The following is an 18,728-nucleotide window of genomic DNA, read 5'->3' as shown; positions in this document are numbered from 1 at the left end:
GGGACAGGACGACTGATCCGTGTTAAGGACAGAATGAATGGGGCCATGTATCGTGAGATTTTGAGCCAAAACCTCCTTCCATCAGTGAGAACTTTGAAGATGAAACGAGGCTGGGTCTTCCAACATGACAATGATCCAAAACACACCGCCCGGGCAACAAAGGAGTGGCTCCGTAAGAAGCATTTGAAAGTCCTGGAGTGGCCTAGCCAGTCTCCAGACCTCAACCCCATAGAAAATCTGTGGCGGGAGTTGAAAGTCCGTGTTGCTCGGCGACAGCCCCAAAACATCACTGCTCTCGAGAAGATCTGCATGGAGGAATGGGCCAAAATACCAGCTACTGTGTGTGCAAACCTGGTAAAGACCTATAGTAAACGTTTGACCTCTGTTATTGCCAACAAAGGTTATGTTACAAAGTATTGAGTTGTATTTTGTTATTGACCAAATACTTATTTTCCACCCTGATTTACGAATAAATTCTTTACAAATCCTACCATGTGAATTCATGGATTTTTTTTTCACATTCTGTCTCTCACAGTTGAAGTGTACCTCTGGTGCAAATTACTGACCTCTGTCATCATTTTAGGTGGGGGAACTTGCACAATCGGTGGCTGACTAAATACTTTTTTGCCCCACTGTACATTACAGTAAAAACAGTAATTATATAAAGAACAGATGGATCAGGATCCTGTCTGTGTCTTTACTATGATCTCAGCTGATAATGAGGCTTGAAAGAGACATGTTTGAACTTTTGCATTGATCAGACAAATAAGCCTGCATGTTTGCATGAGCTTTAACTGTAAAACATGAAGCCTTTATTATTAAAAAAACAAAACCCTTTTGGTGTCATACAGGTAAGAAAGCAGCGAAGCGTTTTTCTCTCTAACAGATGTTTCATCTGTTTTCTCTGCCGTTGCTCTGATGGGACCTGCAGGGTGTTTTTGGTGACGTGGAGGTTTGCACAGTTGCTGCCTGTGGTGTGTGTAGAAATGTTCATGTTCTAGCCCCACTGTGAAGCACATAGATGTGTCCTGACTTCCTGTCTGTCCCACACTCTGTCTCTGTTTGTTGCTGCCAACAGTACAAGTCATCTTTGCAGATTTTACTGAATTAACAAAAACATATTTACTGAAAGACTTATTCAGTAAACATGTTTGTTACACTGAGACTGAAACAGAGATCCCTGTTTACGCTCATAGAAAACGAGCCTCTGTTTTACTTTATTGAAATCAATTCTAATCACAGACAGGATCAGCAGCGTGCAGCTGCAGTGAGGTGTTGGTAGAGGAGCTGTGTTTGTGAGCTGTAGTCTGGATCAGGTCTCTGTGGGAGACTCGGTTACAGTACTTCTGAATATCCACGTGTCCACCTCACACAGCACATTTCTTCAGAATCGGTTGCTGTTTGCTAACATTTGACCTTTGCCCTTTTAGGCTGCCCTTCTGGCGCCCGTCGATGAGGACTTGGGATCTGACAAGAAGCAAACTGGGGGAAGCAGCAGAGTACCAGACTTCCCTCCTCCAGCAGGCCGGGAGATCTTGTTGCGCACCTGTGTGCCGCGACCAGCAGCGTACTCCAAGGCGCTACCTCAGCGGCTCTTCTGTGTCCTGATGAGGGAGGAGTTTAGGTTGACCGGAGGCTTTTCCACAGACACGTCCTCCTTTTAAGTCCTGTGAACAATTCACACCTGGGATAAAGATAAGTGAAGGACACAGGATGGAGACTTTCACATGTATGAATGTGGCCATGGAGTAAGATCATAGAAATACATTTCTTCATTTGTTTGCTTTATTTGTAAGAACGGTGCAATATTTCAGCATCTACGGCTCGCCCAAGCTTAAAAGCAGGAAGCAGTATATTACTGGCATTGATTAAGAAGCATTTATGGCTTTGTCTGGAAATATGTGAAACTACATCCTTCTGTGTATTCATAAATCTGCAGCTGTGATAAAACAGTTTCACACTAAAACCTTCATTTTACCTTCAAAGCTTCTCTTGATGCCTTTTTAAGGAAATGAAATTTGTCGTTAGGATGGAGTTCCCCATCCTGCACTCACCACACGCTAACACAACCTTCTCAACTCTGATATTTAGTAGATTATATTTCAGTTGCAGGGATTGGTCCTGATGGTAAACATGAGAGCCGGTGAGGACTTCATGGGTCGTTTCAGCTGAGCTCCATCCTCCAGCATGTCCTGCTGCTGGATTAACACACAGCTGTTTGTTTGCATCCAACCAGAACCAGACCGTGCAGTTCTTATTCCTGTTCATAAGCTGATTGTTCAAACATGAAGCTCTTTGACGTTGTATAAAAACTGAAACGACACTTTACAGCTGACTGTGATGTTTTAAATGGAGCTGGTTCCTCGAGGCGCGTCCGACAGCATGAGGGGAAACTTGGTTTTGTCATATTTTCTTTGTTTTGTTAAGGGTGTATCCATCCCATGATACAGACACATACAGTTTAAACGATGTTTAATGTTAATCAAAACTTCTAAGATCCAGGTTGAATAAAACAGCATTAGGTGTGTGATTTCACTCTGCTCCACACACCTGCGTGCTCCAATCAGAGACACCAGAGGAACAGGTGATGAATGTGATGGGGAATGATAGGTTTGTAGCATAAACCTATTCGCTGGAACGTTAAGGACAATCTGCTACGCAGCAAAAAGCAAGACTCAAGGCACCAAAGTTCTCTGGTTCACTCATGCATGAGGGAGATCTGGCTGGAGCCAAGTGTCGTCCCACCACTTGACCTCCGTCAGACTCTCAGCCAGACTCCCCAGAGCACTCCTTTTATTGTGGTGACATGAATATGCATTGGGTCATTAACATATAACATCTTACATAGGTATACATGTGAACAAAGAATACTGTGTGTGTGAGGTCAAGATGTGACCCTGTGAAGACTCCCCAAAGCTGGTGCCAGGAGTCTAACAGGTCCATCTAAACAAAAGGCTCTTACACTCAAACAGATATACATGTGTTTGCTATACCATATATCAAGAAAAGATAAAACCTCTCCTAGGGGGTGTGATCTATGCCAGAACACACTCTGTAGAGGAGTGAACGCACTCCCCTCTTCATGCTACACAGAGTTGTTACAGACCTCCTAGGATGAGACATTCTTTCAATCTACAATTGATTATACACTTCTAAGCATATATGAGTAAATGTTTCTAAGCATAAATGACAATCAACAATACAAAACCTAACATTCCCCCCTTTATTGACCTTTATGCTAGAAAAGTTTCCAGTTATGAATACCTCATGTCTGACAGTTTCAATGCCAACATTGTTATACTCAGCATACGTCAAATCACCCTAAATCACTGTAAAAGTACAGCGTTTAACAAAGGTATTAGCGGATATCCCATTCCCCATTGATCTCATCTCATGGCAAACTGCATCCTACAAACAAACAAAGAAATTGTTAATTTAATAGTGAAAATAAGAAGATAACATTTTCAAAAACATCCCATCTTGGTGATGCTTCCTCCGGGTGTGCAATCACATGTCTCTCTGCAGAGTGGTTTGAGTTCTGCAGGGTGTCATAAATGTCTCTTCCAGTTGTTTCCATCACTGTCCATAGGACCAGAGTCCAAATGTATGTAGAATAGACATTCAAACATACCAGTTAGTTTTGTTGTTTGTCAACATGGGTCTCAGCTATTTCCAAAGCTGCAGACCTCATAGGAAACTGCTGTTATCACCACCATAGCTTCTGGTTCCTGTGCTTTTCACAGAATCATGATGTCATCCTTAGACTCCTTCCAACGCTGCTGAAGGTTTAAGGCAGAGCACGTCGTACACCTTAGTTGTCTTCCTCAGCGTCAACATTGAATCTTTCATTGTATTTAAAATCTTGCTGTGGGAAGTCTCCTCTTGATCTCCTGGAAGCTCAGTAGCACAGCTCTCTGTGTGATGTCTGCTGTGCTGAAGATGATCTCTGATCCTCCTGAAGTCTCTCTCCTGGCCTCAGCTCCCATCTTGTGGACGATCCTCTCAGGCACTCCTTTTCGTCATGGATAGTCCTGATTTTGGGCCTGCTGGATCTGTCTCAAAACATTCAGGGCGTCAGTCATGTTTGATGAATGTGCGTCTTCTTTATGTAAATGCAGCATGTGTTGTTGAAGAGGACACAAAGTCCCCTTTCTCTGCTAATATCATAGAGTAGTTCTTCCCTGAGAGTTGGTCCAGGAACATATATAGTGTGGGGTATGTTGCCGTGCTGGGTAGATGGGAACAGACATAATAGTCTGTATTTGCCGATTCTGCCTTTGTTCTGTCGTGGATATAACGGTACCAGGCATTATTCATCCATGGAGGGATGTGGTCTTGCATCATGTCTCTTAGGTGAGAGTTGTCATGTGTCCATCCTCTCTGCCTTCCTCCTGGTTCAGCTGATTCCGGCACCAGCTGGGGTCCTGTAAAGGTGAGCGTCGTAGTCAAGGTAACCAAGAGGGTCCACCTTCCCATGGTTGCACACAGGTGCGTCACGCCTCGCACTTGGTTGCCCTAGAGTTGATCAGAGGCTGGAGGTTGAAGTGCGAGCTTACCCTACGGGGGCTCAATCAGCACTCCCCCCTCACCACTGAAACAACCAAGTGTGAGATTTCTCTATTGTGCTGTCTTGGGGGTGCCGGGGTTTCCTGGGACCTCGACCTCTTTGCAGTGGCTCTGATAAATCCAGGAGGGTCTCTCGCTATTTTGCAGGCAGTTGAAATGGTCCTTGCTGTGGCTCCAAGGTCTGATCTCATGATGGGCCCCAACCAGCTTGACCTTTGACCTCAACCACTGCCTGGGCTGTCCGCTATGCCTGGAATGTTTCTCGCGTCTCACTGCTGCACCTGTATTTCAGAAAAACTTCTATTTGGAGAGCATGTCAACAATCATCAAACCACATTCTTTAGTTCAGTGAACTTCACTTATAGGCCATCAAAGCCTCATCTGAACATGTAAATAAACGGTTAATCACACAACTCACTGCAACAATAATAGTAAACATTGTTTAGTGTTAATTCTGGACCCCACCACTTGACGCATGGACACTCTCATGCGTCAACTCATCAAACTCAGATTCCTGTCTGAAAGAAAAAGGGTAGCCAGATCATGTCCCAGGCAACAGCAGGGCATCTCCTCCCCTGGAGCAGCACCACCCTGGACCTATAATCCTGCAATAAAAATGTTAGTGTGTTTTGCATATTAAAAGTCACAAGGGGAAATCAAATAAGGAACAATACACAAAAAGACATGAATACTAAGACTGCTGGGCCAACATGGCCCAGGATCATGACATCACCCCCCCCCCCCCCCCCCCGGCTCCCGACAGCCCAAACCCGAGAACCAAAACACAAGACAAACAGAACAACCCACCCAGGGCGGGAGGCGGGGGACCCGGACGGAGGGAACAAAACCAAACAAAGACGAGGAGCATGAACCAAAACTGAGCCCACAAAGACACAAAAACAGTTCAAAACAGGGAGGCAAATGTCCAAAGAGGTCAGAAGGTCAACCTGGGGGGCGACAGCACAAAAGTTCACAATTCAGCTGTTCCGGGGCCGGAAAAAGTGGCAGTGGCCGGCAGAACAGATCCGGAGGCCGGCCGCGTGGAAGACAGCGGCGGCTACAGAGTGGGTCCGGAGGCCGGCCGCGTGGAAGACGGCGGCAGCTACATAGCGGGTCCGGAGGCCGGCCGCGTGGAAGACGGCAGCGGCTACAGAGCGGGTCCGGAGGCCGGCCGCGTGGAAGGCAACGGCGGCAATGACGTAGAGACAGGTCAGGGGGCCGACCGTGCGGAAGGCAACGGCGGCGACTCAGGCGAAGGCGGTCTTGGGGCCGACCACGACGGCGATGACGTCTGGCTAGAGGCCCAGAAACTGGCCGACGATGCCGAGGTACCGGATGTACTTTGGACGGGGGTGTAACAACCAGGCGTGGAGGATGAAGGCTCGGAGGCCGGACCAGGCGTTGCAGAAGCAGAGGCTGCGGCTGGACCAGACGACGCAGAAGTAGATGGTGGCTGGACGGGCTCCCCGGGCCCTCCAGCTGACGTGGCTCGAGGCTGAACGGGCCCCTCGGACCCTCCAGCGGAGACAGGAGGCTGAATGGGCCCCTCGGACCCTCCAGCGGAGACAGGAGGCTGAACGGGCCCCTCGGACCCTCCAGCCGACGTGGCGTGAGGCTGAACGGGCCCCTCGGACCCTCCAGCGGAGACAGGAGGCTGAACGGGCCCCTCGGACCCTCCAGCTGACGTGGCGTGAGGCTGAACGGGCCCCTCGGACCCTCCAGCGGAGACAGGAGGCTGAACGGGCCCCTCGGACCCTCCAGCTGACGTGGCGTGAGGCTGGACGGGACCCTCGGACCCTCCAGCTGATGTGGCGTGAAGTGGTGTGCCTGCTGCAGGGTGCTGAAGTGGCACACCCAGGCATTCAGCTACAGATGCAGGATGAGCAGTTATGGAGACCCCTGGCAAAACAGAGAGCTGAGCAGGGGGCTGAGCCGTTACCCTGGCAGAAGAAAGATGCCGCTGACTCTCTGGGGAATTTAATGTAACATCACACGGTTCATTTCCCACCAGATCACCCCTGAAAACATTATTCATTTGGTCACCGTCTGGTTCAGAACCCAGAACAGACATGTCCATGGCAGTCTGGGAGAAAGTGGTGTCGCAGCCAAGTACTAGGTGTGTGTTCCTTTCAGAGGTCTGCCTGTCATTGTCCAAATTCATATTCTCGTTTTCCTTCACAAACATAAAGTCAGAGTCTTTATTCTCAGTATTTGGTTCTTTTAACTCAGAAGCAGAAAAACACAAACTCAGATTGGCTGCCTCACCCTCACCAGAATTACATTGATTAATCTTGAACACACAGGCAGCATCTACCCCCATAATATTGCCCAGAGTCAGTAACAGTCTCTGCACCATCTCTAGCGGAAATCTCGCCATTCCTAGCAAGCAAGTTAACTGTTATGGACAAACACTGTTCGAAAAGTGGACCCCCAAGGCTCTCAGCACAGTTTATTTCCTCTGTCACAGGAAGACAACGTGACGTTTCTTCAGTGTCCACCTGTGACAGGGTTTCAGTCACCAAAGGGGCTAGTTCGACCACATGAGCTGCATTTATAACTGAACCGTTCCTAGAAACATGATTAATCAGTTCACGGCTAGGTTCCTGGACATCCATTAAGTCGGCACAACTGGTCAAAGAAGACACATACACGCTCATTTTGCAGTCATGTGGTGGACTTGTAACCTCATCGGTGTCTGTGCTTACACACACAGTAGTTACACTTCCTTCTGATGGGATGGCTGGCATTAGGTTAACGGCAAGAGTCTGAATAAACTCTTCTGTGATTGGTTTGACAGAGCCATTAGCTTTAGCAGTGACCACATTAGTCACAAACAAATCAAAAGTGATGCTGTCAGAGGGGATTGAAGCCTCATTATGCTCTGACTGACAGGAATCATGCGGCTCGGCCTGGTATTTCGCAGTCTCAGGCCTGCATTCCCCAGCTAGCCCCCCCACCAGAAGCTGACTTAGACAGAGACTCTGAGTCATCTATGAATGGAGGTGCCGCTAACACAGTGTCTAATAGAGCTGTGGCTGCCAGTGGTGGTGCAGACTGTGAGCTTACTATATCAGTAGTACTCCCAACCAACACCCCATCCTGAAATGATTTAGAAGAATCAAAAGAACATGGTTCCAAATTTACGCAAACTGACGGTAAAACATGACCATTAGAGACAGTATCGGAGGCCCAGATCTCAGCTTCAGCATTCCCTGCACCCTGAGGGGTGCTGGAGCTACATGGTTCAGACATGTGTGCCCCATCTTCTTCCGGGGGGCACAATTCACTCTTAGAGTTCAGAGCATAGACCACATTGCCATTACTGTTCTCTTGACCTGGAACACAAAACTCAGGTGAATTGTGCTTGTTGAGTACAGGAGTGAGAGCATCACTCAGAGATCGCTTTGAATTGTTCTCCTCTGGTTTACACAATTCATAACAAGTAGATGAGTCACAAGATGGATGAGCTAAGGAACAGTCAAGTTGATCACCGGGTACAGACAGGGTGTCATTATTAAAGTCACACCGCTCATGACCAGAGGTTATATCACCACCCTTCACACCAAACATGAGTTCGAGATCAATACTTTCATCGTTTAGCAAGAGAATGGGTGGTGTTGAGGAGCACTGGGTCGCTATCGCTCCTCCAGCACATGTAGAAATTGTCTTTATCTCTGGAGCGTCTGCGAACCCTTCATGACAGTCACATTCCAGCAACTCAGGAAGACTTTGAGGCGAAAGATTGTCACTAACCTCTATTATTAACGGAGTCCGAGAGGAAACGAGAGTTCCACCAACCTCCAGCTGCTGCATGGTGATGCGGCGACGTGGATGTCGCCTCTTCCTTGAGGAAACCACTGAGGCTGAAGCATTGGCTGTTGGGGAAGTGAGGGGTGGCAGACCCTGGCAGCTCCGAGGGCCCCCGAGAGCCAGGCGTGTTCCCCGAAAGATGTGCTGACAATCGGGGGTGAGCCACGGCATTCCCCGGAGCTCCTCCTCTACGTGGGTGCAAGCTGCTTGCTGCCGCTCACAGAGGCCGGCCTCCATGATTTCCGTAGTAGGTCTTTCTGAACAACTAAACACAGTTCTGTCGGCTTTGGAGCACAATTCCGCTATAGTTTCCGGCCCCGGCAAATCAATGCTCATCTCCCTCTTCTCCATAGAAGGATCGTGAGGCACAAAAACACAGTCACTCACTGGAGTTAGCGCGGTGCAACAGCGGCGCCGGCGCCGCTTCTTTCTGGTAGCTGGTGCCATGGACGCTGATGCCACCAAAGCAGAGGGTGACGTAGCGGCAATCTCATCCTCTGCCCATATCCTCGCTAAAGGCGAGGCAGGGGAAGTGAAGTCCGAGCGGGGTGGAGAGGGCGAGCGGCTGGTAGGCGATGCAACAGGTGTGAGTTCCTCCTCCAGAATGAGCCAGGGCTTCCACCGGAGCTCGTCCTCCCGATAAGCCCGTAACACCTGCTGCCGCTCTTCCTCACCAAAGTCTATGGCCTCCGTCATCTCCATGCGCTGCGCCGTGTGGCCAGACCGCGGTGAAGACCCGGAAGCCGATGAGGCGCGAGCGGATGGTGTGACGGTGGTGAGCCTCACCGTTCCGACCCTAACTGCGTCTGGCTCGCGAAGCAGCGGGGAAACAGGACAACAGCAGGGCTCTGGCGGCGCAGCCCGCACACTGGGCAGCTGCGGCTGCGGACGGAGTTGGAGAGCGGTGACGAGAAAGTCAACGATCAGCGGGTGTAGTGCCTCCCATAACCAGGGAAATACAGACGCGCATACTCCCACTTGGCGGGCTAACTCCTCCCGTTCCTCCACTCCGGAACACTGCAGCCATTTGCTACATAGCGACTCCACCGTCTGGATGATCCCACTCTCTTGTGTCGCTGGGTCCGGCATGGTCGCGTCGTACTGTCACGGTCGCAGTGGCAGACCGTGTGGAGAGTGTGTTGAGGACCCAGGTGCGAACACAAGTGAGGATACGGGAGTGCACTTAAACAAAAGCGAGCCTTTTATTGTGGCTGATGATCACGAAAGAAACAAACAAGAATGAGGGCAGCACAAGAGCAGGAACTAAACAAACCTAAACTGGGAACAATCTATGCTATGGCTGGGGATACAAAAGACTGGGCATGGAAACACGGAGGGTGGGAACACAGACGACGCGACACAGACTACATGAAACACAGAGACTAAATACACAAGAGGGATGATCAGGGGAAGTGGCCACCCATGGGAGCACAGCTGACACAGATAAACATAACAAGACATGGCAGGAGTAAACAACACTGACGGGAGACTGTCAAAGTAAAACAGGAAGTACACAGAGGTGCAGACCGGAGGAGAGAGAGAGCACGGGCATAGTGGGCTGGGGAAACATGGAATGAAACACAAGGAGGGGAGACGAGGGCTCTCAGATACATAGAGGGGCACACAGGGGATAAAAGTCACAAGGGGAAATCAAATAAGGAACAATACACAAAAAGACATGAATACTAAGACTGCTGGGCCAACATGGCCCAGGATCATGACAATATTAAGCCCGCAGGTTCCCCTCAGGATCCTTTTCCTCCACAATTTTTAAAATAATTTTTCCTAGTATAGAGCAGTATGTCCTTGACATTATTAACAGCAGTCTGACTTCTGGTGTGGTTCCTGCAAATTTCAAAACCTGGCCTTGATCACACAGTTTTAGCTAATTATAGGCTTGTTTCCAAGCTGCCTTTACTTTCCAAGGTTTTAGAGAAATTGTTTTTAGTCAACTGAAAGATTTTCTAGATGATAATGGCATCTTTGAGGTTTTTCAGTCAGGTTTTAAAACCCTTCATAGCACAGAATCTGCATTATTAAGGGTTTGTGGGGTGGCTGTAGCTCAGGCGGTAGAGCAGGTCATCTACTGATTGGAAGGTTGGTGATTCAATTCCTGGCTTCTTCTAGTCTGCATGCCAAATATCCTTGGGCAAGATACTAACCCCAAATTGCAGCATCCCACAGGGCTCAATTTTAGGGCCACTGCTCTATTTACTGTATTTATTGCCTCTGGGTTCCATCTTTAGAAGGCATGGGATCTCATTTCATTGTTATGCCAAATTTATTTGCCACTCAAGCAGATGGATGGCATCTCCGTAAAACCTCTCATGACATTCCTAGATGACATTAAAACTTGGTTGGCTCTGAACATTTTTAAATTTTAATGACAAGAAAACAGAAGTGATGGTGTTTGGACCCAGTGGTCCCTGTGAGTCGTCCTCTGTGATTTGGGACGCCTGGAAGTCTATTTTAAACCTGTTGTTTGGTTTTACCACCATTCACCAGTGTGTGAATGGGTGGATGACTGGATGTGTAAAGCGCTTTGGGGTCCTTAGGGACTAGTAAAGTGCTATACAAATACAGGCCATTTACCATTTGCCATTTAAGTTGGACAGTTATTTTAAATTGGACGACCAAATTTGCTTTGCTTAGGCTGCTTCCCCCGCGACCCAGCCTCGGATAAAGCGGATGAAGATGGATGGATGGATGGACAACCAAATTAGAGCAGTGGTGAAGTCTAGTTTTTATTATTTAAGGCAACTGGCAGCAGTAAAATCTTTTCTTTCTAGGAAGCACTTTGAAACAGTGATCCATGCTTTTATTTCTTCCCGCCTGGACGACTGTAACTCACTCTATGTGGGGGTCAGTCAGTTGTTGCTCTTGGGTCTGCAGCAGGTTCAAAATGCGGCTGCACGACTCCTAACAGGAACTTGTAAAAGAGAGCATATAAGCCCTGTCTTAGCCTCACTGCACTGGCTGCCTGTGTCTTTTAGAGTTCATTTTAAAATTCTCATGTTTGTTTTTAAATGCTTTTACAATCTTGCCCCGCCTTACCTCTCTGAGCTTCTTCATCCCCACATACCCTGTCGGTCTCTCAGGTCAGCTGACCAGCTGCTCCTGGAGGTACCGAGATCCAGGAGGAAGCTCAGAGGGGACAGGGCCTTCTCTATCGTGGTTTCAAAATTATGGAATAATTTGCCCTGCACGTTAGAGAAGCCTCTTAACTGTCCACTTTTAAATCACGTCTTAAAACCACTTTTATTCTTTGGCTTTTAAACTCAGTGAGACTTAGTTTCTCTAATGAATTATTTTACTTTGTATTTTATTTGGCTTTTATTTATATCTTATGTCATTTTGTTATTTAGTTCCAATGTACAGAACTTTGTGTCAGCTGTGATTGTTTCAAAGTGTTTTTTAAGTAAATATGATGATGATGATGTGAACATGTGTCCACAGAGGGGAAGGAGTCAAACATCATGACTGTGAGAATCATTCATGACAAACCTTCAGATAAACTCACTGAACACTTACTTTTCTTCAGTGTCGAGGGTTCTCCTCTCAGACAAGCCTGTGATGATTTTCCACCAGGTCTCTGCAGAGGACAAACACAGCAGTGACATCATCAACATGAGAGTGATGAAGAACAGCTGAGGTCAGATCCATAATCTCAGGTGGAAACACACACTTCGGCTGTGTCCCAATTCAGGGTCTGCAGCCTTAAAGGCCACATTTTAAGGCCGATTACATCAGAAACGCGACGAAGGCTGTCCCAATTCAAAGGCTGCTCGAAATGCGTCCTTCATTGCCCTGAATTTTAAGGATGGGTCTGTGTATCCTTCGTTGCCCACCATAGCCCAGACTTCATAGCGCGGCGGTGGGTGTGGATAATTTTGCCGGAAAAAAAACGTGCATGGCTGAAGCAGGGCGGCCGAAGAGTAAACTTTCAAAAGTAAGTACTGAATATTATGTCACTTATTTATGTGCAAATGTTTAATAATGAAGAACATTAAAACATTGCTGTTGGCCACATGTCGGCAAAGTTATGTGACATTAGTGATGTTTGTGGGGCAACCGTAGCTCAGGGGGTTGGGAAGCGTATCTGTAACCGGAAGGTCGCCGGTTCGATCCCCGGGCTCTCTGTCCTGGTCGTTGTGTCCTTGGGCAAGACACTTTACCCTACCGCCTACTGGTGCTGGCCAGAGGGGCCGATGGCGCGATATGGCAGCCTCGCTTCTGTCAGTCTGCCCCAGGGCAGCTGTGGCTACAACCGTAGCTGCCTCCACCAGTGTGTGAATGCGAGAGTGAATGAATAGTGGCTTTGGGTGCCTTGAAAAGCGCTATATAAATCCAATCCATTATTATTATTTGTACTAACTTGGTTTTAAAGCCTTTACTTTAAAATATACGCCGTTCAATAGTCGACCTTAATCTTACAGAGAATGTGATGATTTTGTGGATAATTAAAGTCATATATCCACAAACACATCAAGCTGAAAGTGTGGAGCCTGTGGAGACGGCTTATGGTTGAGAAATGAACATTCAATGCACGGGCGACAGATCTGGTTGACATTCCTGCTGTCAGCATGCCAATTGCACGCTCCCTCATTGCTTGTGGCATCTGTGGCATTTTGCTGTGAGACAAAACTGCACATTCCAGGGTGGCCTTTTGTTGTGGGCAGTCTGAGGTACACCTGTGCACTACTCATGATGTCAGATCAGCATCCTGATGTGGCACACCTGTGAGGTGGGATGGATTATCTCAATATAGCAGATGTGCCCACTACCACACATTTGGACTGATTTGTGACCACTGTTTGGGAGGGATGGTTATATTGTGTATCTGGAATGAATTTTAGGTCTCTATGTCCATCCCATGGGGAATGGGAGCAGTAACAAAGGTGCTGCGTTTATATTTTTGTTGAGTGTATATTATAATAATCTGACAATAACTATAATATTGGCCAAATTATATTTACATTACCAAAGTGAAATGACTTTAGTCTCATGAACAACATTAACTAATTGTTATTTACTAGCTTAAACTGACTGTTCAGTACAGAAATGAAGCCCAACTATCATGTTTTACAGTCCCGTGGTCTCAGCCACAGATATTCAACTGATCAAAGTGATGTCATTAAAAAAATGAATGAACAAAAAATATTTTTTCTCCTTCATTTCTTTCAAACAATGCTGTATGAAACGTTTCTCGTGGTTAGTATCATGGTTGCTAGGCAACCTGAGCAGCATGATGAAGGCCAGACCGTCCCATTTCACAAGCCTCTCACTTCCGGCTTTAGCGGTCTTTGAGTACGTGGCCCTTGTGACCCGTTAGGGCTGCGTACTCTAAGGCTGCAGACCCTGAATTGGGACACAGCCGTCCTCCTTCATCTTACCCAGCATCCTTCACTCACTCACTCTGATCCGTTTTCTGTGTACCTCTCCACTTCCTGTGTTTCCTTCACAATAAATGCAGCAACCAAACAGATTCTAAAGTGTTTCTGTGAATGTCAGTGACTGATCAGAGTCTGTGAGAAGTTCGGCATAATATTAATAATAGTACTAATATCACAGGTGCGTGCAGGTTAATGTGGATGAGCAGTGTTATGACGGTGACTGTGTGTGACTGCAGTGACACTTCATTTTCTGTTTGTCTCAGCTCAGTCTACCTCACAGTCTGTCATACTGACCTTTGACCCACAGCACCACTACTGTCATTTTAATGGCTTTTCCATCCTGGCCGTAGACGACAAACAAGTAAACACCTCCATCATCACAGCGAGGCTTCATCAGAGTCAGGGTGAAGTCTCCTTCAGTCAGCTGATCCATCTGTACACGACCTTTATAAACAGGACCAGACTCGAGCTTCCACTGACCCGTCTGATCCTTCACACACTCACAGATCTCTCCATGTTCGGGTTGTTCACGTGTCCACTTCACTCTGACAGCAGCAGGCGGAACTTCACTCTTATTCCAGAGCAGTTTGATATACTCCGCCCCCTCTGTCACCTTCTCTGCTTTCAGCATGGAGACTGAGAGAAGAGAGCAGAGCTGTGACACTGAACATGAGCTCACTTGTTACAGTACCTGTGTGAGCCTGAAACAATGAGCTGATACATTCACCTCCATCATGTAAAAAGGCTGTTACCATGACAACACCTCAGCTGTCTCTATGGATTACACACTGACAGCTGCCATCCATCAGCGTAACAGTCTGTGACTAAAGGTCACACAGACTACATATTTTAACAGAAAGTTCACATTTAGTTTAAAATGAGCTCTTATTTTGTTATTTTTCTTTGTGTTCTGTGTTTTTTATTTTATTTTGAAAGCTTCCTGTGTTCTTCCACACACCTCTGCGCTTAACATAGTTCAGAGGTGTGTGGACAGCTGATGGAACATCCTCAGCATCATCAGTTATTAGTTTCAGGGATGTTTGGAACCTGCTGCTGTTTGTGGCTGATTCCAGATCAGCAGTTTAAGGACGTGTGAGGTAAAAGGTTGCAGACATCAGCATTAACATACTGGAGGTGAAGGTCAGTGAAGTTACTGTGTCACACACTAACCTGCTCTGTTCTTTACTTTATTATTTGCATGGTACACGAGGGCACCAAAGATAACAGCCAGGAGGAGCACAGGAACCACGAATGCCACAACTATGGGCCAGCGGGGAGGAGGTTCTGTAACACAAACACAAGATCATCCAACATGTTCAATGACATGATTACATGAATCTGTTATTAATATTTTACCTGTGTTACTCAGAGCATCATCAGGTTACTCTGTGGTAAGAACTGAACCACAGGCCGCAGGGTTCAGACACTGTAAAACTCTCTGAGTTTAAACTCTGAGGTTTCGGCCTCACAGAGTGATGTTAGTTTAAAGTTAATGAGGTTCAGTCTGAGCACAAACACACATAAAAGACTAAAGGTCTGTGAAACCAGATGACCTCAGAGCACACACCTTATTATTAGAGCAGATAGGAACCTCTGTGACAGAAACACTCACATCTCACTTTACTTTAACTGAACATGTTCATGCATGAAGTCTGTGTGGACCTCAGGACCTCTGCAGTTGACCTCTGACCTTTGTCCACTCACCTGAGACCTTCAGCTGCACATGGATCTCCTTCAGATTGTCTCCAGTCTTGCGGGCGGTGCAGGTATAGGTTCCACTGTCAGAGACTGTGGGGTTCCTCAGAGGGAGGCTGAGGTCTCCAGTCTGCAGAGCGGTGGCTCTCATTGATGTTCAACCGAGGTAACGAAGGTTTTGGTTTGTAAGATCGTCACTGCTCTGCACACGCTTGTGGACCATTGGGATCGTGAACTCATCACGGTTCCACACCACAGCTGTGGAGTCACTGGAAACATCAGCTGGTACCTGACAGGGCAGCAGGACAAACTCCGCCCCCTCATACACCTGCACCCTAGATGCATGCTGGGAAACTGAGGAGAGAAAGAAACAGCTTTCAGCAGTTATGTGAGCTTTGTGTTGGACATGAACACAGAACCAGCAGAGTGGCCTTTTTAACCTGTTTGGACTCAAACCTGAACACTCAGTCAAACAACACTCAGACCACGTTACATGAAACACACTGATGATGATGATGTTCCTTGAAGCAGAATCTGTGAGCTCCATTAAGCCCACACATTTTAGTCATATGATGCAGTCATGTGACCAATTAAACTAAGATAGTGGAGGGCATTATACAGCAGTTGTTTTGTTTGACAGCCCTGTTAAAGATTAATATTAGTCTGTACGTGCTCCAGAGAGCTTTTCTTCAAATTCTTTAATTCTCACTCACTTTTGCAACTTTGTACTTTTGTGTTACTTGCAGAAACAACTCCACCTCATTGTTAGTCCATTTAAAAAACTCGGTGCTTTTCAAAGAGACTTTTCAACAGTCGCAAAGTAAATAAACGGCAGACAGAAATGAGGCAGGCCTAATCTTCTTGCGTTTCACGCATGCGCAGTACTGGAACATAAGCGCTTTCAATGTGGACGCGCAACTCTGTGAAAACGACTGAAAACGCTAGTGTGGATGCAGAGCGTTTTCAGACGAAAACGCTGTTTTCAAATCTATCCGGGCTAGTGTGGACGTAGCCTTAGTCTAAGGAGCGTGGAAAGAAAAGTGGCTGGACTTCTTTACGTTTCTTGTGACCGACATCTGTTTGACCTCGGCTTGTTTGATTAGGTAGAGGATCATTAGGGGGTCCATGTCCCTCTTGGGGGGACACTCCCCTAGGGCTTAAATCTGGGACCCTCGACCAATTGATCGTAGAACTGAAGAAGCTTCTTGGATGACAGGTGAAATGTCTTCAAGCAACTTAAAGAAGTCCAGTCTCTCCCAAGCTCCTTAGATTCAGTGGGCTGGTTTCAGTCATTATGCCAATCCACTGTTTATAAGGTTGGGGAAATCTGCAGTCAGCTGAGACCGAAGACGTCACCTGGATCAGTGATGAAATGTTTCTCCCACTGAAAAGATCCAGATGAACAGAATCAACCTTTTGGGATTTACCTACATGGATCATTGAGAATAAGAACAAGACAAATTTGTTATTAATAATTACTGACTGATTTAAAATGTCCTTAAATTATTTTCCAGTATATTTCTAAACCCTGAACAATCCATTCATTCAGCTAACCTGCATTCATATTTAAACTAATTTGGTTCTGTACTTCAGATTTATAGTAACTATTTAAAACAACCATAACTTCACTAAACCATAAATGCAGTAAACCACTGTAAAAACTAAAATTTGAGATTCTCCAAACTTGTTTCTGTTTCTTGTCAGTGTGGCTCAGCTTACAGTCCTGTTACCAAACAAGTTTTATTGACAGTCCTGATCTGTGGATTCTTGTCACGCATCACTGACAGACAGACACGCGGAAGCATCCTGCCCTCAGCATGCGCACTAACTTTGTCAAAAACTGCATCAATCTTAGTAATAATATGATCTATTTTACGGCAAAATACGGAAGTTTGTTCAAATTTAATGTTTACGGCACAGCAGAGTCTCAGCTGCTCGTTATTCGAGGTTTGTGTGTCGAGTGTCAGCGCGATTACGTTCAGACACGTCAAAATGAAAGTAAACTTAAGATGACTCCATTGAATCCATTTCCCTGTCTCACCTTTACCCGTGTGCCTACATTTACTCTACACTGTCACGCTGACTTTCAAAGACACTGCAGTAAAGTACACAGTGTAAAACTCCCCACATCTCTCCCCGCAACCAGCAGGTTTATTCACATAGGTACGCGCAGCTTACCTGTACAGTCCAGATGTCGCAACAAACAGAAGAGAAACACAGAGAACGGTGATTTTAACATCCTCTCCTTCTCTTCTGCGACACTTTAACTGTTTTAGTTTCCTGATCAAACTTTCTTTGCTGATAAAGGACATCAGCAGCTATTTAGAGCTGGTACGTTCACCTCAGAGTTTTCTTAGTGGCACTCCCTCCACCTGTAAAAGGTGCTGTGCAGAAGTCGTTGCAGGAAAACCTTTTGCAGCGGATGAACTCGCTCTACCTGTCAGTTTAGTTTAACCGGATTTCTGTGATTGTTCAGAATGTGTGTTGGGTTACACCTAAATAATAACACAGATTGTCTTATATATATATATTTATATGAGACAGTGATTCAGAACATCATTGTACTGGTAACCAGCTGTTTTTAACAGTCATGGTATTAGATTATTAGATTATTGTTAGATAATCATTAGAGAATCACACGTGATCAGCTTATCACGACCAAAGTAACTGACTTTAAATGTTAGTATTATAAAAGCTGTCGGCATTAAAAATAGACATAACAGTGATATTGTGAATAGCAGCGTATCAACAGCAGTATATCAGCGTATCTTTTATTTTGATAACTAAATATAATCATAAAAAAGTTTATGATGTGTTTAAATGTTCAAAAATGCACAATAATGGTTCAAATACAGAGAGAAACTATTTAAAATGTGTTCACATATTCGAAGTTGTATTGTTTACGCTTTAAGTGGAAGAGGTTGTATTCATACAAATGCGTGTAATGCACAGCTGGAGTGGCCAACGGACATAATGGGCATTTGCGTGGTGGGCTGGTGTTTTTTTTTTTTTAATGGTATAAACGATGCTGGATTGGCCAATTGGTCCCAATCGACTCTGGGCTGGACCCATTACAGCCGAGGAGGTGTTCCACCTTTGGGCAACAGCTTTGAAAGCAATCTTATCGCAGACAAACAGAAGAAAGGGAATCGTCCTGCATTCAGAGAAAATATTACACATTTCGTATTGAGCTGAAAAGAAATACAGTTTGTCCCGTCCTTCAGCTAGAATGGAAAAAGACACAAAGGTGGAGTTATTCTGGTT

General features: G+C 46.2%; 1 protein-coding gene and 1 pseudogene across 6 annotated transcripts in view; one reads left to right on the top strand and one right to left on the bottom strand.

Moving 5' to 3' along the window:
* Positions 1 to 1,985, top strand: part of LOC113008509 (rab3 GTPase-activating protein catalytic subunit-like) — a 28,885-nt pseudogene extending 26,900 nt beyond the window's left edge. The window contains exon 16 of the transcript XR_013904471.1: positions 1,431 to 1,985. The product of XR_013904471.1 is annotated as a rab3 GTPase-activating protein catalytic subunit-like (transcript). The remainder of the gene's footprint in view (positions 1 to 1,430) is intronic.
* Positions 1,986 to 2,692: 707 nt separating this feature from the next.
* On the bottom strand, positions 2,693 to 18,110 carry LOC113014660 (uncharacterized). Of its 5 annotated transcripts, none has more exons than XM_080296288.1 (7): positions 17,643 to 18,108; positions 16,821 to 16,891; positions 15,474 to 15,818; positions 14,940 to 15,053; positions 14,064 to 14,405; positions 11,908 to 11,968; positions 2,693 to 5,171 (listed from the first exon to the last, which is right to left on the bottom strand). In XM_080296288.1, the coding sequence occupies exons 3-7, from the start codon at positions 15,613 to 15,615 to the stop codon at positions 5,108 to 5,110; spliced, it is 723 nt and encodes a 240-aa protein (XP_080152414.1). In that variant the 5' UTR covers positions 15,616 to 15,818; positions 16,821 to 16,891; positions 17,643 to 18,108; the 3' UTR covers positions 2,693 to 5,107. The 5 variants fall into 5 exon arrangements, with proteins under 5 accessions (XP_080152414.1, XP_026012115.2, XP_080152415.1 ...); XM_026156330.2 differs by having other exon boundaries at positions 16,821 to 16,848; XM_080296289.1 differs by lacking the exon at positions 16,821 to 16,891 and having other exon boundaries at positions 2,693 to 4,847; positions 17,643 to 18,110.
* Between the last annotated feature and the right edge of the window lie 618 nt (positions 18,111 to 18,728).

The sequence above is a fragment of the Astatotilapia calliptera genome, chromosome 22 (genome assembly GCF_964374335.1).
Source record: "Astatotilapia calliptera chromosome 22, fAstCal68.1, whole genome shotgun sequence".
Taxonomy (NCBI): Eukaryota; Metazoa; Chordata; class Actinopteri; order Cichliformes; family Cichlidae; genus Astatotilapia; species Astatotilapia calliptera.
Note: the sequence above shows the minus strand (reverse complement) of the source record. Positions and strands in the feature narration are given on the sequence as shown.

Excerpts from the sequence above, each read along its gene's own strand:
- LOC113014660 (XM_080296287.1), bottom strand. The coding sequence starts at position 15,615 with ATGAGAGCCACCGCTCTGCAGACTGGAGACCTCAGCCTCCCTCTGAGG. Across the intron at positions 11,969-14,063 it reads AGTGGTGCTGTGGGTCAAAG|AGACCTGGTGGAAAATCATC; the intron begins GTCAGTATGACA and ends TGTCCTCTGCAG. Across the intron at positions 5,172-11,907 it reads ACCCTCGACACTGAAGAAAA|GATTATAGGTCCAGGGTGGT; the intron begins GTAAGTGTTCAG and ends TTTTTATTGCAG.